This window comes from Podarcis muralis, chromosome 11 (genome assembly GCF_964188315.1).
Source record: "Podarcis muralis chromosome 11, rPodMur119.hap1.1, whole genome shotgun sequence".
NCBI lineage: Eukaryota > Metazoa > Chordata > Lepidosauria > Squamata > Lacertidae > Podarcis > Podarcis muralis.
The window spans coordinates 66,604,488-66,627,269 of NC_135665.1; the positions used below are offsets into that span (position 1 = coordinate 66,604,488).

The 22,782-nt window shown below is 55.4% G+C and overlaps 2 protein-coding genes across 2 annotated transcripts in view; one reads left to right on the forward strand and one right to left on the reverse strand.

The window, feature by feature from the left end:
* The first annotated feature begins 5,271 nt into the window (after positions 1–5,271).
* On the forward strand, positions 5,272–14,336 carry SPAG8 (sperm associated antigen 8). The gene is given in 7 exon segments (XM_028748190.2): positions 5,272–5,453; positions 6,440–6,791; positions 8,533–8,707; positions 10,759–10,804; positions 13,590–13,803; positions 13,805–13,885; positions 14,185–14,336. Coding segments are annotated over 7 exon segments (1,158 nt in total). The 5' UTR covers positions 5,272–5,286; the 3' UTR covers positions 14,308–14,336.
* A 221-nt stretch (positions 14,337–14,557) lies between these two features.
* The window catches only part of NPR2 (natriuretic peptide receptor 2), a 34,671-nt gene continuing 26,446 nt past the window's right edge, over positions 14,558–22,782 (reverse strand). The window contains exons 11-22 of the mRNA XM_028748189.2: positions 22,279–22,383; positions 22,008–22,079; positions 21,413–21,572; positions 21,012–21,173; positions 19,978–20,146; positions 19,095–19,241; positions 18,053–18,176; positions 16,454–16,522; positions 16,135–16,309; positions 15,840–15,938; positions 15,480–15,571; positions 14,558–15,197 (exon numbers count right to left, since the gene is read on the reverse strand). Of these exons, the coding sequence (XP_028604022.1) occupies positions 15,135–15,197; positions 15,480–15,571; positions 15,840–15,938; positions 16,135–16,309; positions 16,454–16,522; positions 18,053–18,176; positions 19,095–19,241; positions 19,978–20,146; positions 21,012–21,173; positions 21,413–21,572; positions 22,008–22,079; positions 22,279–22,383 (1,437 nt within the window). The 3' untranslated portion in view covers positions 14,558–15,134. The remainder of the gene's footprint in view (positions 15,198–15,479; positions 15,572–15,839; positions 15,939–16,134; positions 16,310–16,453; positions 16,523–18,052; positions 18,177–19,094; positions 19,242–19,977; positions 20,147–21,011; positions 21,174–21,412; positions 21,573–22,007; positions 22,080–22,278; positions 22,384–22,782) is intronic.

Here is a 22,782-nt window from a genome sequence, read left to right on the forward strand (position 1 = left end):
GGGGGCCTTGGAGGGCTGCCCTCCAGCAGCTCTCCCTGGTGAGGCTCTCCAAGGCTGCTTCCATTTGCACCCCCCTGGTGCACCCAAAATTATGGAATTACATCTTCAGGAGAAGAACAGGCTCGGGAGTAAATTCTTCACAAACCTGGAGTCCCTGAAGGGGTGGGATGGTGCCTGGTATGCCTCCTCCTTTGGGCAACTCCTGCAGCCGAGCTGGTGCCAACGTCTTGCTCCGCTTTCCCTTGGAAGAGGGAGGGCTGGTCGTCTGGGCAGTCCAGGACCTCTAAACACAAGCTTGCACCCTGGGGTGGTCAGCTGGGTGCTGCGAACGCAGCCAACACGAGGCAGGAGGCAGGAGGTACAAGTTACCGGACTCTGCAGCCACAGCAGCTGCTGTGATTCTCCAGCCCCCAGAGGCACACTCCCTTGTCTCTCCAGACAGATGGATGGCAGCAACAGAGGGGGAAGGGATCCCCATCCAGTCCAACCCTTTGTAATTCAGGAACCACAATGGAAGCATCAAAAATTTCCCATAAAGGAGAGTCCTTTCCCTTTGGAGTGAGTCCCCTGCCCCACAGGCACCCCCCCCCCAAGTGCTGTGTGTGGGTTTAGGGTTCCTTAACTCGAAGCTGGAAAGGGCACAAAGGGTGCTGGGAGGTGGGTGCTTTGAAAGAGTGGCGTGAGGGCAGTGCCAAGGAGTGGCTGCTTCTCCACACTCACCAGCTAGACTCTTGAGATCCCAAAGCCACACATGGACCCCCCTTTTGGCTCAGATGGTCCTGCAGACCCAACCTGAGACATGGGAACACATGGGGGGCTGGCGGGGGGCTTGCTTGTTTATGCACAGCGCCCAGGACGGGGTTTGGTGTTTTATGGTCATTGAACTGGGAGAACAATGGCAGAGGTGGAGGAAGAGTGAACTTCTGGTGGCTCCTGTCCTTGTAGATGAGCCTCCATCCCAGAGAGGGCTTTCCAGGTGCGAGGCTTCAGAGCCTGGGCTGGCCTGGCCTGCTTTGCAGTGGCCCCTTGGCACAAGCAGGCAAGCCTCTGCCAGGGCCACTTCCTCCCAGGGAGAAGCTGCAGGCCCAGACCTGAACTTCTCCTCCCGCCATCCCACTTTCGTGGCGCACGTGGGGCGAGCGAGGGAGCAGCCTCAGAAGCAAAGGCTGGGCCAGGGCCCTCGGAAACCTCCTTGTGCCAGGCCAGCTGCCTCCTCCTCCCGACCCACAGCAGAGGGAGAGCGGCTGGTGCAGGCTCTGCAGCAGGGCCAGGCCAGGCTATTCTTAGTCCCACAGGCCTGGGGGGTCCAGAGTGCAGCAGCAGCAACAGGCTCCTCCACCAGGCACCCAATTGACTGCCAAACAGCTGCCCCTGCCCCCCCCCACCGCCCCCAGGCTGCAAGTGGGGCTGTCTGGCCTCTCCACCAGGCTGGGCACAATTGGGAGACGGGTGGAGTTTCCAGAACTCTCTTTCCAGGCTCCATTAAAACAACAACAAAAACCCAACCATCATTTTTCATGGCGTGCACACAGGAGCCAGAGGCAGCTTTGCCATACTTCTCCTGTTAATTGGGGGGGGGGTCTTTCCAGCGAGAACCACGTGGGAGCCCCCATTTCGGCCTCTCAATATGGCTGACATTCTGCTGCAAGGGCAGAAGCTTCTGTCACTCTCCTGCCATTCGAAATATTTGCATAAATAGTTTTTATTGTTTTGCACCATGATGTCAATGTTTGCTGTGCCTTAAGCAGCTGAATTGCAGCCTGGGGCTGAGAGTGGGGGCTTTCAAAGTGGGGCACCTTAAACTCTGGCAATGCCTGTCTGGCCCGGTGGGGCTGTCACCCACCAATTAGCCTGCTCTGGTTTTTAAAAGGCTCTTACGACTGTTTTATTCTGATGGGCATTTCTTATGCTGGAGCCCTGAGTGCATTTTTATTTAGTTTTGCTCAGCTGTTGATTGTGTGATTTTTTAAAATTGATTTTATGGAAAAAATACAAAAGGGTGTCTGTCAATACAGAGATTATAAATGTAACCATTATAACAAATGCAGGAATTCTGCCCCCTTTCCCCTATTGTGGCTTCAATATTTCTAACAGATTTTCTCAGTAGTATAATATATAATATATATTACACAAAATTGCTCTCTATTTCAGGCATTATTGAGTACAAACTAGGTTAATTTTTTTAAGGGAAACATTAATAACATAGAGCAGTACATGGTGATGTTTTCTGCTGCTGTTTTCACTTGGTGCTTTTTAAATCAGGTCTGGCACCTTTTCTGTTGTGATTTGTAGTTCTGTTTGTAAGTTGCCTTGAGTTTGATTCTGTCATAGAGAGGGTGGGCTGTGGGTGTCCTAATTAAAAAAGAATAATAAGCATAACACAAATTGTGAACTGCTTTGTGTGATTGAAAGTAAAATAATAATAATATTGTGGTGGTGGGGAGGGCTGGGAATCCCCCACTCCTGCCAGGACTGGAAGTGCTTAGGGGGAAGACGTGATCCAGAAGCAAGTGTCTCAGCCATTGGGGGGGGAGCTCTAGGTTATGCCTGGCCTGACCAGCACTCAGCTAGTAAACTGAGGAGATCATCCTCTCTGCACGCAGAAGGTCATGGAGAAGAAACATACAGGCCTGAAGCTCTGGAATGGTGTAATGTTGGAAAGTGTCAATCACTTCTCCTACCTGGGCAGTTATCTTTCCACAAGGGCTGACACTGATGCCAAAATCCAACATCACCTGAGCTCTATGAGTGCAGATTCGTTTACAAAGCTATTGTACTACCAACCTTACTGTACGCTTGTGAAACATGGATCACTTATAAAGGCCATCTCCAACTCCTCAAAAGATTCCCTCAATGATGTCTCCAAAAAATCTTACACATCACTTGGGAAGACAGGTGAACAACTTCGTTGGACTGGTCATGTTGTTTAGATGCCTGATTATCGTCTTCCAAAGCAATTACTCTGTTCCCAACTTAAGAATGGAAAGTGAAATACTGGTGGACAACAAAAGAGGTTTAAAGACACTCTCAAGGTAAATAAGCACAGTGTTATAAGCACTGATAACTGGGAAACACTGGCCGGTGAGCGCTCCAACTGGAGAACAGCCTTCACCAAAGGCATCATGGACTTTGGAGACACTCGAACTCAGGCGCAAGGGAGAAACGTGCTAAGAGGAAGGCACGCTTGGCAAACCCTCGCCATGATCAACTCCCACCTGGAAACCAATGTCCCCACTGTGGAAAGATGTGTGGATCCAGAATTGGCCTCCACAGTCACTTGTTGTTGTTTAGTCGTTTAGTCGTGTCCGCCTCTTCGTGACCCCCTGGACCAGAGCACGCCAGGCCCTCCTGTCTTCCACTGCCTCCCGCAGTTTGGTCAAACTCATGCTGGTAGCTTCGAGAACACTGTCCAACTGGAAGACACAAGATCTACCCACCCGGGAAGAATGGCAGATGAAGTTGATGGACTATATGGAACTGGCGGAAATGACTGGCAGAATCCGAGACCAGGGAGAAGAGTCGGTGGAAGAAGACTGGAAAAAGTTTAAAGAATATTTACAGAAATACTGTAAAATTAATGAATGTTAGAAGAATGTTGGATTGAAGTTATATGGCTTTAGTAGAAATGTTATAAGGAATTAAGTATAAATAGATTAACAGAATATTAAAGGGAAAAATAAGGTTAGAATGTGTTAAGATAATTATAGGATAGAAAACAGAGGAAGATGGAAAGGAATTGCTGAAACAATTAACAGAAGTCGAATACAAAAAGGGAGGTGTGAGGAGGTCGCTGAAATAAGTCAATGAAAGATAAGATATTGAAATTGTTTGATGTGTTTTAAACTGTTTTTGTTTTGTTTTGTTAGTTTAATGTGTTAGTGTTATGTAGTGTTTCTGTATTGTATTGTTCTTTTCTTTTTTCTTTTGTAGTGTTTTCTTTTGTAGTGTTTAAATTGTTGGAAAAGGAATAAATATTATTTTTTTTAAAAAAGAGAGAACACTGTCCAGCCATCTCGTCCTCCGTCGTCCCCTTCTCCTTGTGCCCTCCATCTTCCCCAACATCAGGGTCTTTTCCAGGGAGTCTTCTCTTCTCACCACAGTCACTTACGGACACGCTATTAAGACCCTGTTCATGGGAGACAATCTTACTCAGTTATGAGTGATCGCCAAAGAAGACTAAACGAAGCACCAGGACACTGGAGGCTCCGCCTGAGAGGGACATCATATTTGGCCCTCTGAGAAGAGCCAGAGGAGGGAGAACGAACTCCATAATGAATAACAGGAGCAGCGGCTGCCGTCGAGCTGGGAGGGAGCTGGAGGAGAGCTACGCAACCGCCTCAGGATCAGCTCCTCGCTTCTGAGCACGTGCAGAGTGGTGACCCACAGCTGCAGCCGAGGGCAGCCTTCGCGGGCCAAGGAGCTTGGCGGCGGCACGCAACCCTCGGGCACGACAGCTTGGCAAACGCCCCGCGCCCGCCGCCTCCTCGTCGTCTTCGCCGCAGCTGCTCGGCAGATGCGCCCCGCGGCCCGCCAGCCCCTTTCCGGAGAGGCTCGGGGGAGGCAGGCGGGGCTGGGGAGGGGCCTGGAAAGGAGGAGCCTCTCCGGCCCAGCGCGGGGGCCAGATGTGGCCATTCGCAAACTCTCTGCCCATGGCCCGGGGCACGCTCGGCTCCACCGTACGCGCCGTCGAGGGGGCGCGCCACCAGCGTCCCCCGGACTCCCTGGTGTGGCTCTCCAGACCCGAAGGCGCCTCTTCGGCCCCCACGATCCTCTGCAGGGCCGGATTGGGGTTTGATGAGGCCCTCAGCTGCTGAAGGTAATGGGGCCCATTAGATGTCCAGCTGTCCTTTGTCAGCAACAAATGGTCGCTGTTTTTTTGTGTTGAATATATGCTATATGGCAATTTATGGACCTAATAGGAGCCTACACAACACAAAACACTCTTCCTGTATGTAGGGGTTTTGTTTTTTTATCTTATATTTTGGAAATGTACATCCAGGTTTTTTTCTTTACATTTTCTGGTGGGACCCTAAGCTATAGCTGTGTAGCTTATACGTAAACCCGGCACCGATCCCCTGCCCTGGCCCCGAGGGAGCGGGCGAGCCGGCTGCGTCTCTTCCAGGCCCGCTTTGGCCCCCGCAAGGCGCAGCCTCTTCGGCCGGGCAAGGGCAGCAGGGCTGCAGGTCCCCACTGGACGCCCGTCGGGGCAGAGACCGGCCGTCGCGGAGCCTGGCGCGGGCGAGAGGGGCGGGGCAGGGGCGGGGCAGCGGCCCTCGGCGCGCGCCAATGAGAGCCTTTCCTGCCGTCGCCGCCTGGCCAATGGGCGCGCTGCGTCGCCGTCGCCATGGTAGCGGCCAGCTGGGCCCCCAGTCCGTGTCTGGCGTCTCCGCGACGCCGTCTCCGGACCCCCCACCCCGAGCGGCGCCGGTCGGAGGGATGGAGGCGGAGGGCGGGTGAGGAATGGAAGAAAGAGAGGGAGGCGCAGAGGGAGGGGCCGCCGCGCGGGGCGGGGGAGGAGGCGAGGATACGCCGAACACGTGTCTCTCTGCACGTGTGAATGGGGGCCGCATGCTGGTGGGTGGGCAGAATCAAAAGTGGGCGCCACCCAGGCAAGCAAGGGGCATCCTCACAGCAAACTCTAGCCAGGCAAAAGCCCTTGAGGAGGGCACAGAGCAGGGGAGGTGTGGCCTGCTGGGAATGCCAAGGGCCAGGCAGAGGGACAGGGAAGGCCACATTTGGCTCCAGGCCTGCCTTAAACTGTTTGGGAGCCCGTTATTTCAAGGACTGCCCACCCCGCAGGAACCTGCCCATGTTGAGGTGGGATTTGGGAGGTTTCACTTGGGTGTCCTCCTTTAAGATTCATTCAGCTGAGAGGCTGCAGAGACAGGCCTTCTTAGTGGTGGCTCCTGCCCTGGGCACGGAATCCCCTTCTTAAAGCTCTGCAGTTGGAGCCATCCTATGTTGTGAACCACCCTGAGATCTACAACTAAAGGGCGGTATACAGATTTAAAAAATAAATACCAGCCCCATGTTTTCCCTGACCTTCAGTTAAAGACTGAGCTCTATAGGTTGCAGCAGGAATCCCCCCCCCCACATGAAATTATGAGGCGAAGCCTAGGCTTTATTTTATCTGGGTCAAAGACCCAGTTTGGCACACATACCTCATGAATATTCTGCGTACACACACACACCCAGCCTGGGAGCCTCAATTCTGCCCCTCTGGAGGCTTCACCGGGTCAACAGAACCTGGCTAGCCCCCCCTCACAGCTTTGGCACTGCCAGGCCTCCCACCTGGCTATCTTTTTGAGCAAGATGCAAATTTAAAAAATAAACAGTGTTTCTCATTTTCTTTCTTGGAGCGAAGGGTCTGTGCCATTCACTTTTCTGCCTGGAGCAGAGCCGAGTCTGACTGCCTTTTCCCCTTCCTGAACCTGTGCAGGTGCCTGGCTCCCGCCCTTCAAGGCCCACCTGCGCCCAGCGATGGAGAGGCAGCAGTGCCTCCTGGCCCCGAAGCCCCCTGCTGCGTGGCGGAGCCCCCTCTGTGCCCGGGAGAGGAGGGGCAGGAGGCGGTGGTGGTGTACGGCCCCAAGGAGATGCTGCCTGAAGATCTCCCGGTGGTGGTCCGCACCCCAGCCTACTCGGTGGAGCTGCCTCCCTGCCACGGGGTCCCGGGACCCACTCTTGGGGAGCTGCCGGCCACGGAACAGGAGGCCATCCCCGTCGTCCCCCTGGAGCCCATGAGGGAGCTCCCCATTCGGGGAAAGTGCCTGATCTACAACTGGCAGGAGGAGGTAAGGTTGCCTGGGCTCCACACCCCTGGACTGGCAGGAGGGGGTGGCAAGGGGGGGGGTGTCACCAGGGAATTCCTGTTCCCTTCTCCCCCTGCATTTCCCAAGTGAAGAGACAGTCCCACAGCAGCAGCAGCAGCAGCCCCTATGCCTGGGCGTCGGGCGCCTGACGGCCATCTAGTTCCAGCCCCTGCAGTTTGGGAATCACAACTAAGGAACCCTGGGCAGGTGGCTACTCAACCTCTGTTTTAAAAGGAGAAGGAGAGTCCACCAGATTCCAAGGGAGTCTTTTCCACTGCCAAGCAGCTCTTACGGTCAGAAAGTTCCTCCCAAAAAATCTTTAATAATAAAAATAAATAAATAAAAAAGAAAGTTCTTCCCAATGTTTAGTCGGAAGTAGATGATCTATGGAGGCACACAGACTCAGCAGCAAATCCTCAGCTGCACCAGATGATGATAATGATGATGATGATGATGATGATAATAATAATAATAATAATAATAATAATAATAATAATAAAAACCCCGCCCATCTGGCTGAAGGCAGCCCTGTTTAGGGAAGCTTTTAATGTTTGATGCAGTACAGTATTTTAATATTTTTTGGAAGCCGCCCAGAGTGGCTGGGGAAGCCCAGCCAGATGGGCGGGGTATAAATAATAAATTATTATTATTATTATTATTATTATTATTATTATTATTATTATTACACGATATTAAAAACTTTCCTAAAGAGGGCTGCCTTCAGATGTCTTCTAAAAGTCAGATAGTTGTTTATTTCCTTGACATCTGATGGGAGGGTGTTCCACAGGGCAGGCACCACTACTGAGAAGGCCCTCTGCCTGGTTCCCTGTAACTTCTCTTCTCACAGTGAGGGAACCGCCAGAAGGCCCTCGGAGCTGGACCTCCGTTTCCGGGCTGAATGTTAAGGGTGGAGATGCTCCTTCAGCACCAACACTTTGAATTTTGCTCGGAAACGTACTGGGAGCCAATACAGATCTCTCAGGACCGGTGTTATATGGTCCCGGTAGCCACTCCCAGTCCCCAGTCTAGCTGCCGCATTCTGGATTAGTTGTAGTTTCCGGGTCACCTTCAAAGGTAGCCCCACATAGAGCGCATTGCAGGAGCCCAAGTGGGAGATAACTAGAGCATGCACCACTCTAGATCAGATCTCCAGAGAGAGTGAAGAGAGAGACCCCTGCCCCCAGCACCACAAAACTCCCTTCAACCTTCAGGTAACTCTGTCCCCCCAAAACCTCGTGCCTCAATTGTCCTGCGTGGGCTGGCTTGGTCGTGGTTGCCATTCTGGGCAACTGGACTATATTTCCCTGACATGCCTGGTTCAGCTTTCCCTGTGGCTGATTAACATTCTACAGCCTTTAAAATGTGTTGGGGAGTAGTGTTTTGGTTTGATTTTGTCCTACTTATTTTGTACTTTTATCCTGTATTTTAATCTTGTGAGCCACCCTGAGATCTTTGGAGGAACGGCAGTATATACATTTAATAAATAAAATAGAAATCAAAGGCCCTCTCCCTTGCTGATTGGGGAAGGACTCTCTAGGGATCGGGCAAGGGCTGTGGGGTGGCTGGGCTAAATCTGCTGCCCCTCGCTGCCTAAAGGGAGGAGTGCCCTGAGTGTGCCAGGAGAACCCAGGGGGAGGGAGCAGCTGGCAACCCCCTGCCCTGCCCTGCCCTGCCCAAGGGGTTCTCTGGCTAACCTGCAGCTGCCCTCTCTGCCCTCTTCCAGAGAGCCACCAACGACCTGGACCGCGTGCCCTGTCCCGAGTGGGGCACAGAGGCCTCCTTCTACCGGCACGGGCACCGGGGGCTGCTCACCCAGCAGTTTCTGGCTGGCCTAAGCAGCAGCACCACCATGAAAGATGCCTACCGCAGGCCCTGGAGGACTGGGCTCCCCATAAGAGGTGAGGATCTGGGGAGGGGGGCTGGGCAGAGCCAAGAGCGGCCTTTCCAGACAGCCAAGGAAAAAAACTTTGCCACAAAAGTGTTTATTGTTTGCTTTCCGGTTTCTCCTCGTTAAGCAGACAGACACTTTTTGTTCTTGGGTCCAGACCCACCCAAAGCACACCCGCCTCCGGCTCTGTCCCTGACCTGGAGGACTCCGACCACTCAGCCCTCCTGCAGAAATGGCAACACGAGGCGGGTGGGTGGTCTCTGTGGGTCAAAGCCCCTTCCTCAAAACAGGGGCTCCTCCTTGGCCTGAACTCAGTCAGATACAGGCCTTAAATGCCTTCGAAGCGTAGAATCAGAAGGGACCCCGAGGGTCCTCTAGTCCACCCCCTGCAATGCGGGAATCTCGGCTGAAGCATCCATGACAGAGGGGCCCCCAAGCTCTGCTTAACAGCCCCCAAGGAGGGAGAGGCCACCACCGTCCAGGGGAGACAGTTTTCTGCTGCCAAACCGCTCTTGCCATCAGACAGTCCTTCCTGTTGTTCACTGGGAATCTCGTTTCTTGGAACTTGAATCTGTTGCTTCCTCCCTCTTCCATGGGGCAGCCCCTCTGGGGACCCTTCCAGGCTCTCCGGTGTGGGCTGCCTTGAAAAGCACGGGAATGATGACGTTTTACCTTTAGCTCCTCCTTTTCATTTGGCTTTGAGTCTTCTTCCGTGTTTCGATTAAGCCCATTTCATTCCTGTTCGCTGCCCTGAGCCCTCGCAGAGCTGGGGGGGGGGAGGCAGCAGCTCCACCTCCTCCCTCCATTCTCTGGGGGTCCAGAGTGTGAGGGGCCACAGGCTGGGGACCCTTTCCATGGGGCTTCCTGGAGGAGGGGGAGCCTGCCCAGCTGCTCTGGGGGGGGGGGCATTGGCCTCTTGGACGTCTCCAGCTGCCACACAGGCAAAGCTCTTAGCAGCTTGAGCCCCCACCCCCCAGAAACTGCTTCCCCCACCCCAGTCTAAATCAGGCTTCTCAAGAGTCACCCGCCGTAGGCAGGCCAGCTCTGCTCCCACAGGCTCCAAGCAATTGCCATGGGTGCTGCAATGGGCTCTTCCTTCCCTTGTGGGTGCCTTTCTCCCAAGGCTTCCCTGCAAAGCTGAGCTGGAGTCACTGGCAAAGCCCCCGAAGGCCACCTGGGCCCCCCTCCCCTCAACCTGACCGTCTTCTCAGAGTGATGATGTTGGAGCTTCACGGCTGAAACGGGATCTTTGTGAGGCCTGGAGAGCTGTAACCTGAGCTTACCTGGGTAGATCACCTTTGCATTTGCACCCTGAGCTGCTTTGTCTCATATAAAGAGGAAAGAGTGAAGCCGCCCTTGACCTCTCGCCTGGGTCCCCCTTTCCTGGGGAGCTTCTCCCCACTGCCCCTCACAGCCCCCCCCAGCCCAAGCCCACTGGGCGGCCTTTCTGTGCAACATTTCTGTAGCCTGCTGGGGATTTCACCCCTGCTAGTGGATCAGGCCAGCGACCCATCTAGTCCAGCCTCCTGTTCTCACAGTGGCCCACCAGATGTTGGGGGGGGACCAGCAAGCAGAATTTGAACACAAGGCCTCTCCCTTCCTGTGGTTTCCAGCAACTGGGATTCAGAAGCACTGCTGCCAGAGCTGAGCCATCGTGGCTTCGAGCCTCCAATATCCCTCTTGCCCTCTATGAATGTGTCACGTCACCTTTTCAACCCATCCAAGTTGGTGGCCTCACTGCCTCATGTGGAAGGGAGTTCCATAGTTTAACGGTGCTGCACGAAGGACTTCCTTTCTCTGCACTGAATCTTCCAACATTTAGCTTCGTTGGACACCCAAGAGTTCTGGCGTTAGACCAAAATATAAGCCCCAAGAGAGGGGGGGAAGAGCCCTCCCCTGGCTTGTAGCTTGAAGACGTCACTGCTGCCCAGGGAGGCGAAGGAGACTGGCATGTGTGGGGTGCAGGCAGAGGAGGACATCCTGCTCCCCCCTCTCCCCACCCACTTGAGGCCCTGTCCTGCCTTCTGAGATCTGACCTCCTTCCTTGTCCTCCTCCCGCAGGGCAGCGCGAGGCCATGCTGGAGTGGCTCCTGTACCAGAAGCACAGGTGAGCAGCGGGCAGAAAGTCCAAAACACCAGGGCAGCAGATGAGCCGGGGGTGGCCCCCTCCTCCGCCAGCTGGGCCTCTCCTCCTGCCTCTGGCATGGGCTTTGCAAGGCAAGAGAGGCTTCCTTCCGTCTGGCTCTGCAAGAGATTTGGGTGCTCCATTGTGCAGAGCTGCAGCTGCCCCCCCCCCCCCCCGTCTCACCCGCTGTGCCATCGCCCGTTTCCCAAATGGCAGAGGCTCCGCCAGACCAGGAAGACTTGCTTTGGCGCTCGAGGGGGCAGTCCGTCCTTGGGCTTCCCTGCCCCAAGGCAGCCCAGGATGAGAGGGTGTTACACAAAACAAATGAAATACCGTGAAAATCCCTGAAACGAGAAGTAATCAACTAGAAATATTATAGAATTAAACTAAATAACAAAAATCAAAAAGTTTAAGGAAAAAATTAGAAAAACCTAGAATTGAACAAAGCCTTAACGGGATGCCGGCTACAAACCTCGTTTCCTGAGTTTGTAATCATTTAAGGTTTATGATTTCTCTATTTCCTTCTGAGGAATCTGAATAGTTCAGTGAAACGAGGTTTGTAGCCAGCATCCCGTTAAGGCTTTGTTCAATTCTAGGTTTTTCTAACTTTTCCCTTAAACTTTTTGATTTTTCGTATTTAATTCTATAATTCTATCATTTAATTCTATAAGATAAAATTTCTAGTTGATTACTTCTCATTTCAGGGATTTTCATGGTATTTCATTTGTTTTGTGTAATTTCCCGGTTCCGTGACGGTCTTTTTTCTACTAGATGAGAGGGTGAGCAGGTGCCCCCCAGTGGCGGTGCATATGCCCACGCTGCCCAGGGCGGGTGCACTCCCGAGGGGTGTGTGTGTGGCACAGAGGGTGCCCTCCCAGGCGTGGGATAGCTGCTCAGGTGCCCATCTGCGACTCCCAGGCCTCCCCCAGCTATCAAAACGAAGGAGGAAGTGGGCGGAATGCCACTGGCGAAGCAGTGCAGCTCCCCCCCCCCTCCCCCAATGGCTCGGGGCAGGCTTAGGAGTCGCAGGCGTGCCAAATGTCACCCCCCCCCCAGGAAGACATCTGGGGCAGTCCGCCCCCACCGCACCCCCTTCCTCCGCCCCAGTTCCCCCTTGCCGGGAGCAGATTGAAGCGTCATTCCACGTCAGTTCAACTCAGTCATGCCACTCACCGTCTCGGATTTTGATGAAACTTGGTGTACACCCTTCCCTTGTGGTTGAAAGAAACCCCCTCAAGTCCCCCCCCCCTATCTCAAACGGTTTTAATTTTATAGCACTTCAAAGTTTAATGAAATCTGTGTTTCTGTCCCTCTTGAGATCCTCCATCTTGTGTGCATTTTATTTTTTCTCTCCATAACCAATGATCAGATCTTTTTGAAATTTTACATAGAGATCAATAACATGATGAGAATTTCAGGAAAAAATGCACCAGCACTCAAAAGATTTTATAAATGCCTTAAAAAATGTATAAATGTAGCTTTTTGGGTGGAAAAACTAGATTTAGAAAACCTAAATTTTCAGCGTTAGGGCACAAAGCAATCAAAAGTTTTTGATGGTGAAAATTATTGCAAAGACATGTTCTTTCTCAACAAAGAATAAAATTTATGGGTCTCTTATGTCTGATCATTGGTTATGGAGGAAAAAAATAAAATGCACACAAGGTCGAGGATCTCAAGAGGGACAGAAACACAGATTTCACGAAACTTTGAAGTGCTATAAAATTAAAACCGTTTGAGATAGAGGGGAAAAACTTAAGGCGGTTTCTTTCAACCATAAGGGAAGGGTGAACACCAAGTTTCATCAAAATCCGAGATGGTGGGTGGCAAAACCCTTGTTTTTTGCATTGATTTGATGTGGAATGACCCTGCGAGCAAATGGGGACTGGGCACAATGGAGAGGTGGAAGCAAAGGGGCTCTCCGAGGAGTGGGACCAGGGCACGGACTGTTAAGCTGCCCACTTTGAGAGTGGCATGGAAGGGGCCTGGCGCCAAATGCCAGTGTGCCCCTTTCGAAGGAGCTGTTGCAGGGGGTTGGGCGAGGGGGTCCTTCTGATCCCTCCCAACCAGCGTGGCAGGTCAGGCACCGTGAGGAGACCAGCGCGGTAGACCTTTCCTGAATTGAAGAAGATGTTTGAAGAATTAAAGAAAAGACCAGTTGCATCAATCCTTTCCTGGTAACTCCAGCCAAGGGACGGAAAAGAAAGCAGGGCAGGAATCTGTGTGTGGGGAATAACAAAAGCATGGGTAGGCAAACTAAGGCCTGGGGGCCGGATCCAGGAATCAGTGTCTTTTTACATGAGCAGAATGTGTCCTTTTATTTAAAATGCATCTCTGGGTTATTTGTGGGGCATAGGAATTCGTTCTTTTTTTCTTTTCTTTCAAAATATAATCCGGCCCCCCACAAGGTCTGAGGGACAGTGGACCGGCCCCCTGCTGAAAAAGTTTGCTGACCCCTGAACAAAAGGATATTGGAGACCCCTTCCCTCTTGGGGTGCAGCCTCCAGCCCCCGTGCCCCAGATCTCATGGTGGGGGGGGTCCTCCCTTCCCCCAGATCCCATAGGGCCACAGAAGGGAGGCAGGTTTGGGGGGAAGATGGAGCTCTCTGCCCAATTTTGCTCAGTCTCCTTTGGGGTTGACGCAGCACCCCAAGCTCAGATCTTCCTGGGAAATCTCTCCTCAGTGGGGCTCCCAGCGGCAGGGAACTGGACATTGCCCCCCCCCCATTCCAAGAAGCTGCTTCCCAGCCCCCTCTGCCTTTCTCTGCAGCAAGGAGCTGAAGGAGGAAGAGGACGACGGCCCCCCATGTGGACCCATGGATACCATCTCCACCACGCACGACCACTATCGCAAAGAGGGCTTTGTGTCGGTGGCCCCTGCCCCCACCAAGGTGAGAGAGAGGCAGTGGCATGGGTGGGGCAGGAAAGCGCCCCCCCCCAGTTGCAGCCCCCCAACCCCCCATAAAGGAAGCTGCCATGTGACTCTTGCTCTCCCCCCCCCAGCCCCACGACTACCGCCTGGAGCAGCCGCAGACCTTCTGGTTGGAGCACTGCCGACAGGTGCCGGTGAGTGGCCCCCCCCTCAACACCCCACCCCACCCCAAATGCCCTACATTCTCTCCCCCCCCACCCCCCGTGGTCCTGACTTTGAAGAGGCTTTGGAGGGCGCTGAAAAAGGAAGGGGAGAAGGAGTTGGGTTCTCTCCTCCCCCCCCTTCCACCTGTTGCTTTCACTTGACAAGGCTGCCCCCCCACCCAAAAAAAACAAGACAATGCTGGCTCCCTGACAGGCAGAGGGAGGGGGTGGCCCACAGTGGTGCATTTGCCGGCCCCCAGCTGCCTTCTCACTGTCCCCCCCCCCCGCAGGGCGTCTCCAATATCCGGACTGGTGACACCCCCTTCAAGAAGTGTGCGACGTTCACGACCCCCACCACTGAATACCTCGACCAGCCGCTGCCCTACGGCCCAGAGAACTACCCCAAGCTCTAAGAAAATAAAGTGGGGCAGCTATTGGCAGATTGGGGGTGCTGCTGCTTGGGTCTTTTTCTCCCCTTGAAGCCCCCTGGCTGGGGGGGGGGCACAGGATTTGAGGAGCTCCTGGACAGGCAAAGTGTGTCTCTCCATTTTGGATCTAGCAGCGGAGCCAGGAGAAGGAGAGCAGGGAGGGCTGCCCCCCCCCAGGCACATTCTGACCTCCACCGGCCCCCTGCTCTGCCCCGGACAAATCGCAAAGGCTGCCCCAGGTTAAAAAGTCTGTATTTCGACAAAATACTTTGCACTATATTTACACCCGGAGGGAGGGGGGAGGAACAGCGGCGCTCTGGGTTGGCTCAGCCGGCTGAGTTGTGGCGCAGGATCCCACCTGCAAGGGGGGGGGTCAGGAACCAGCCAGCCCCCCCCCCCGGCTGGGCGTGGGGAGCACAAGCGGCCTGGGGTGATCCGTGCTCCGAGAGGTGCGCTGCCTCTCCGTGGGCTCCTGGGGCCTCCTTGCTGGCGCATCTTGGTCTGGGCGGGGCAAGGGATGGAGGAGGTGGCAAGACCCAGCCCTGGGCACATTCCCCGGGGGGGAGGGCCCTCTCATCCTGCCCCTCCTGCCCCATCTTCTTCCTCTCTCTCTCGCTTTCCTCTCATGGCCAGGGGACGTTATGGCTCCAAGCGCTTCCTTCTCTCGGTCAGCCCGCCTGTCTCTCATGACTGGGGTGGGGGGGCCTTCTTGCTCCAAGGCAAAGGGGAGTTTCGATGGCTCTTGGCGGTGGGAGGAGCCTGCTGCCCGGTACCCGTAAGTGGGAGGAGTCACAGGAGGGGGAGGAGCCACATCAGATGACCACGTTCTTCTTCTTCTCGCCCAGCAGCCAATAGGTGCGCAGCTTGCCCTTCCCCTGGGGGGAAGAAGAGGCTCAGCCCTGGGACAGGTCGCCCCCCCAAAAAAAACCACCCGTGCCCCTCCCCCAGCAGAAACCGAGGGGGTCGTGGCTTCCAGCATCTTGTCACAACTCTCCCAAAGGTCCAGGGCAGGAGGACCAGGAACAGCGACCTTTTCCTCCCCAGTGGAGGAGCCAGGGGTCGGGGGGGGGGCTGCCTGGTGGGGTGGGGGCTGCCACACAGCTTCCCCTCCCTCCCTCCCTCCCACCCACCCAACCAGGGAGGATAGAGACCCCCACCTTCATCTCCACATCCCCCCTCAGCTCCAGCTCAAAGCAGCCAAACTCGTCCAGGTTCTCCTTGGTGGTGCTGGAGACATGGATCTTCAAGGCTGGAAGACACAAGGGGGGGTCAGGGGGGTCAGGGCCAGCGGGACCCCCCTCCTTCCTCCCCTCCTTCCCAAAACGGGGCCAGAAGAGACAGGTATGGGGCAGCCAGCATCCACATTGGGCTGGAGGGAGGGAGGAGGGACACCAGTTGTGGGGGAATCGTAGAACGGCAGTTGGGGGGCTCCCAAAGGCCCTCTAGTCCACCCCCTGCAATGCTGTGCAGCAGACACTTCAACAAGGTTGGGGGCAGGGTGGGGAGAGGGGGCTCACCCTCGCCGCTGGACTCCATGCGCGACGCTGTGTTGACGGTGTCCCCAAAGAGGCAGTAGCGGGGCATCTTGAGGCCCACCACACCTGCGCACACAGGCCCTGCAGGCAGGCAAAGGGAGGCGGCGGCTTAGAATCGTAGCGTTCAAAGGGACCCCTGGGGGTCATCTAGACCAACCCTCTTCAATGCAGGAACGGCAAGCGTCCCTGACAGACAGCCCCCCCCCCGCCCCGACCTCTGCTCAAACTCCTCCGGTGAAGGACCTGCTGCAGGTGCCCCCGCTGTGCCAGGACTCACCCGAGTGGATGCCAACGCGAAGGCGCAGCTGCTCGTTGGGCCGGTGCCGGATGCGAAAGGTCTTGACGGCCTCGAGGAGAGCCAGCGCCATGCGGACGATCTCGTGGGCATGCAGCTTTCCATTCCGGACCGGCAGCCCCGACACCACCATGTAGGCGTCGCCAATCGTCTCCACCTGCGGGGTGAGCCTGTCAGGCCAGAAGTGGGGAGGGGGGCCCTCTTCCCTACAGCTATACGGTCCAATCCTGGCTCTAGTTTGGGGGCTGAGGGACAGCTTTGGGTCCAACAGCCGGGACCCACAGGCACGTTTCTCACCCACCTTGTAGACGTCGAAGTTATCAATGATGGCATCGAAGCAGGTGTAGAGGTCGTTGAGGAGGGTCACCACCTGGGGAGGGAGACACTCAGGTAAGTTGGGGGGAGCCAAGGCAGTGGGGCAGAGGAGGATCTTGGGGGAGAATGAAGAGATGGGGGGCAGAAAGGGCAGAGTTGCCAAGGGAGCCTGGGGGGTGAGCTTCCAGGGGGAGACAGAAGAGGTTAAGTGAAAGCACCAGGAGGGGGACACAGACATCGCTAAAGGGCCACCTGGGGATTTTCACTACGGAGTCCCCAATGTGCTTTGCTTAGAGTCATAGAATTGTAATAATAATAATAATAATTAAAATAATATTATTATTATTATTATTTATACCCTGCCCTTCCCGGTTCAAAAAACCGGGCTCAGGGCGGCTAACAACAAATTTAAAACACTTAATTGATGCAACAAAAAACAGCATAATATACAGCATAAAACATGAATAACAATACATTCAGAATTCAAAAATCAATTTAGGGCTGGAAGGGACCCCAGAGGTCCTCTAGCCTAACCCCCCAGGACTCACAGCTGAAGAATCCCTGGCAGGTGCCCACCCAAACTCTCTTGAAGGAGGGTCCTCCACCTTCCGAGGCATTTCCCCTTTGCACCTGATCCAAGGGAGGCAACATGTGGTGAAGGTAAAAGGAAAAGGACCCCTGGATGGTTGAGTCCAGTCAAAGGTGACTGGAGTTGCAGCGCTCATCTCGCTTTTCAGGGAGCCTGTGGCGTTTGTCCACAGACAGCTTTCCGGGTCACATGGCCAGCAGGACTAAACCGCTTCTGGCTCAACAAGACACCGTGTTGGAAGCCAGAGCTCATGGAAACATCATTTTCCTTCCTGCTGTTAGAATTCCTGCTCTATGTGTGCAGTCATGGGATTGTTGTCCATCCCATGAAGGTATATGTTCTGACACCACAGAGTGGGAAGTGATGGAGACAGGATGTTTGTGTTCCCGTGTTCCGTGAAGTGGGACTATTGTCCTTTGTTCTTTCTCTCTTTGCTGTCTGATGCTAGAGAGAGAGGGAGCCATGTTGCAGTGCTCCGTGTATGTTTATATGAAAATAAAGTCGATTAGCCAAAATGCTGAGTTGCAGAGGTCTGTTACGCAAACTGCGAAGACTCTGCGGATCCCTAAGTGTGCCGGTGTCTGTTGGCATCGGTCGCTGTGATGTTTGGGCAGAAGAAAGCTTTTGAAGCTCCGGAACGATCGACCAGGAGAGAGGGAACATGCCAGTTGGGAATGTGTCTCTGCCAGGGTCCTACTCGAGTGTAGGATGAACTCCTGACACCTGCCGCAGCAGTGTGGTACCCTAACTGAAGCTGAAGACAGGACTGCAAAGGTGTCAAAGCCAGGTGTGCCCTCTGGCATTTCGGGGGGGGGTGCTGGATGACCCTTGACCCCCCCTTCCAGCCCTACAATCCCCTGACACCAACCGCCTCCCTCTGCTGCTGGGAGGGGGCATGGCCAGGGTATGTGGGCGGGGTCAAGCTCACCCCCCCTCAGCCAGCCCAGTGGGACAGGGACAAGGGCCCCCCAACCCAGCCTCCCTTGCCCCCGCTACCTGCATAGGGGTGCTTTCGGCTGACAGGGAGGTGAAGCCCACGATGTCGCTGAAGTAGATGGTGACGCAGTCAAAAGCTTCGGCCTGGACCGTCTCCCCACGCTTGAGCTGCTCGGCCACCGAGCTGTGGGGGGGAGGGTACGCAAAGTGAATCACTGAGCCGCTGGACGACCCCCCAACCCCTGCGCACCCATTACTGTGTGGGCAGGTGAGGATGGGCCTCTGGGGTGGGCATCTCCCTCAGTGCAGCAGGCAGGCGGGCGAAGGCAAGTACCCAGCTTCAAGGTGGCCCCTGATCTCCCCACTGAATTGGGTGGGGGCAGCCTGGGTTAAAGGTAAAGGTAAAGGGACCCCTGACCATTAGGTCCAGTCGTGACCGACTCTGGGGTTGCGGCGCTCATCTCGCTTTATTGGCCGAGGGAGCTGACATTTGTCCGCAGACAGCTTCCGGGTCATGTGGCCAGCATGACTAAGCCGCTTTCTGTCAAACCAGAGCAGTGCATGGAAACGCCATTTACCTTCCCACCAGAGAGGTACCTATTTATCTACTTGCACTCTGATGTGCTTTCGAACTGCTAGGTTGGCAGGAGCAGGGACTGAGCAACGGGAGCTCACCCCGTCGTGGGGATTCGAACCGCCGACCTTCTGATTGGCAAGTCCTAGGCTCTGTGGTTTAACCCACAGCGCCACCCATGTCCCTTATAGCCTGGGTTACCGGGTAGGATATTTTGGAGGAATAGTGTAAGATGGCCAGCTTTGAAAGGTAACGGATTGGGGGGGGGGTGGCGGAATTCAGTTGATTAGGGAAATTTAAGTAATATGGGGGGGGACTGAATGGAAAAGGGAAGTGGGGCGGGCGGGCAAGGTGCCAGTTAGCCAAGGGATTTATTTTGGGGGATTTGGATAGAGATCTGCTTGGCTTACTAATCCAGCATCTATACCTATGAATTGGCACTTGCCTGGCGCCACCTCTGCCTGCCTGGCTGGGTCCGCGTTCCACCCCCACCCCCACCAGGGCCCCCCACCCACCCCAGCGACTCACTGGGGGAGGATCTGGTAGAGCAGGTTCTCGGCCTTGCGCTTCTCCTCCAGGTAGGCCTGGGTGCGCTCCTCCACCAGCTTCTCCAGGTTGTTGGCGTACTGCTCCATGCGAGAGAGCAGGTTGTCCAGGATGCTGGCGCTCCCTTCCCTGCGGCAGGAAGTGCGGGTGAGGGGGGCAGGGGCTCCTTCACAGGCACATCGGGGTGGGGGGTGGCTCCTCCAGCATTGGGGTGGTCTCCCCCCACCCACATGGGCTGATGCTCCTGGAGGTGCCCAGGATAGGACTCTGCTGCAGCAGCAGAACCTGCCTCCCTTCCCCCGAGATTTGCTCTCACACCCTCCCCATCAATAAAAATCAATACGAATACCGTATTTTTCCATGTATAAGACGCCCCCTTTTCGGGGGGGGGGACTCCAAATTAAGAAAATGGGGGGATACACTATCTGTGTATAAGACGACCCCCAATTTTTAACATAACTTTTAAAGAAAAAATCCTTCCAGTGGGGGATTGCGCGGAAAAACAATTGAAGAACAATAACAAGAAGAATATTTCCACTTGCATGCCAACATAATATGGATTAATTAATCATGATGGTAAGGTCCTATACCAGGGACTGCGATGATAAGGAGGGGAATTGTGATACTGGGAATAAGCAACAGAGAAAAGGCTGGAACATCTCCGGACCAGCCGGAGATGATGTGGCATTAATTGCAATGTTATTAATTGCAATGTTATTCATGAAAAATTGATAAAAATTATTTGAAAAAAGAAAAAAACACCTTAGTCTTCTACACAGAAAAGAACGGTACATAGCTAACGGGGGTTCTGCCCTCCCCCAACAAAAGGCCTGCCCCCCATAACAAAAATGTGTCCAGCACCCACTTGTTGAACCTCCGGATGAAGATCTTGATCTGGGCAAAGTCCGGCCGCTCGGTCAGATCCTGCGCCCAGCAGCGCTCCATCAGGAGGGCCAGCTCCTCGCTGTGCAGCCGCAAGTCCACCGTGGGGCGGAAGTGGGGCCTCTGGCTGTTGCGCACCTTCTGCACGATCTCTGCGGGGTGGGGAGGGCGAGTGGGGGGAGTGAATGCGCAGGCCGGGCGGAGGGGGTGGGGCCACGGCTGGCCGGTGGGAGGCTGTTATGGGGCGGGTGAGGGGGGCGGAATGTGTGACTGGGCCACGGAGACAATGAGGATGTGGGCGTGATGAGCACCCTGCGGGTGTCGGAGGGAGATGCGGGGGAGACAAAACGGGGGAGGGGTCACCCTGGGTGGTCAGCAGCAGCGGCGACAGACGTGATCACCATCAAGTGACACCGGTCGGGGACGCCAGGCCACAAACAGGAGCTGCACGTGCTCCTTCCTCCTCCCGAGGCCAAAGGCTCTGATCCGGGATGCGAAGGCGGCCACAGCCCAAGGGAGCCTGTGGGGAGACCTGAAGAGCAGGCAGGTGGAGCAAGGGGGGCTTTGCAGGGGGCTCGGGACACACCCAGAAGAGGTCGCCAGTGCTTGCCCCCATCCTCTTTTGCTCACCCAGAAACGTGCGTGTGCTTCCAGCATAAGCGCCAGTCGTGTCTCCCCTGCGATTGGCGGAGCTGTGCGCATTGTCCCCTCTAAACACTAGGCCTGGTGGGGCGAGGGGAGGACCCCCCACCCAGATCAGGAAGGCTTTCTCCCTGGCTGCTGGGACAAGTGCCACGCATGATACCTGGTGGGTGCTGAGGTGTGGCAGGTGAAGCACCCCTCCCAGGTAGGACCTGCCCCCACCCCCAGGATGGGCTGTGGGCCAAGGGTGGCCAACTTTGTGAGGGGGTCTCCTGAGACAACACCCAAGGACCCCGTGGTGGTTGTCATCACCACCTCTGCCACCGCCCCCCCAAGGGACCAGGGGTGGGGCTCGCCTTCTCCCTCTTCCCTCACCCTTGGGGCTGAGGTCCATGCCCTCGATGTAGAAGGCTCCATTGCGCAGCGCAATCTCCTGAAGGATGATCCCAAAGCTGTAGACGTCGGCCTTCTGCATGGCCAGTGGGGAGAGGACCAGAGGACCCTTTTGCAGCAGCTCTGGGGCTGTCCACAGCTTCTCTGGGGGGTAGGGGGAAAATCAAGGGAAGGAGGAGTGGGGTCAGGAGGCCAGGGGCTCACACCTCTGCTCCCAATGACAAACACCAGCCCAAGTAGTGGAGGTGGGCACCCCTCAACCTGGCTGCGTGGGCACTCGCTGAGCCCAGAGAGGGCAGCAGAGAAGGCCCTCGCTGGTCTGGAGGAAAAGGGGCAAGGCAGGAGATGGCACGTCCTGCCGCCAGGGTGGGAAGGACACTCACTGGCATACAGGGCATGGTTGCCTTCGCTCTCACTGCTCTGCCGGAAACTAGCCAGGCCATAATCCGTGATCTTGAGAACGAAGCGACTGTCCACCACGCAGTTGGACGACTTGAGACTCCCATGGTAGCCAATGATGCTGTTGTGCAGGAAAGCCATGCCCTGTGTCAGGCAGAGAGGGGGAGGCTGCTGAGAAGGCCCTGCAGGAGGAGCCAAAGCAACAAGGGGCACCCACTCCCAAGGCAGGCGGCGCAAGGCCAAGGCAGGCCCCATGACCCACACAGGTGATTGGGTGAGTGGCAGCTCCTGCAATGATCGAGCCTGTGGGGGCGGGACTTAGAGGAGAAGGTTTTAGCAGAGGGACCCAAACCAAGGAAAGTCTTGGGAGTTACTGGCACCGCTGGCCAGGAAGGAGCTGGAGGGCAGAGAGGCCCCACTGTGGGGTGCCTTCCTGGCAGCGGCTGGAGCCCCCAGCCAAGAGGCTATTTGCCCAGTCTGTCCCTTTTCATGCTCTGGGGGGCTCCTCTCTTTTCAGAGGGCAGCTGCGTTTCCCCTGCCAAGCCTGGTTGTGGGGCTCCCTCTTGCCGAGCCCCCCACCTTGACAATGTCATTGATGAGCGAATAGCGAAACATCCAGTCCAGGTTGATGCTCTCGTTCTCCAGGACGTCCTGTCGGGGGCGGAGGGAGGGGAGATGAAGCAGAGCGGCAGTTAGGTCTTGCCCCCGCCTGAAAACAGCCCCTCCCACAGCAACCCCCCAGGAGGTGGCCAGAGGCACAGCAGCCAATGCTCATCGTGACCTCCCTCTCTTTCCCCGGCTGCAGCCATGCAGGGAACAGACACACACCTGTGCCCAGGTGCTTCCTTACCTGCAAGCTGCCCCGGGGGCAATACTCAGTCACAATGCAGATGTTGGGCGGGTCAATGCAGGCCCCGATGAAGCGCGTCAAGTGGTTGAACTGCACGTCCCGCATCTGCAGATGGGCAGAGACAGGCAGAAAATCTGTCGGCCAAGAGCCCCCAGAATGGCCACGAAGGAGTGTACCAGGTTGGCAAAGGCTGGTTTATGTGGCCCATGCCTCTATCCTGTCTCCTGGTGCCATCCTTCCCTCCTCCATCTGCCCACAGGCACACATATAAGGAGGGGAGGGCTGCATTGCTAAACTGTGGAACTCTCCCCTGCAGGAGGCAGTGATGGCTACCAGGGCCGGATTTAGGTTTGATGAGGCCCTAAGCTGCTGAAGAGGGACGTGGGTGGCGCTGTGGGTTAAACCACAGAGCCTAGGACTTGCCAATCAGATGGTCAGTGGTTCGAATCCCTGCGACGGGGTGAGCTCCCGTTGCTCGGTCCCAGCTCCTACCAACCTAGCAGT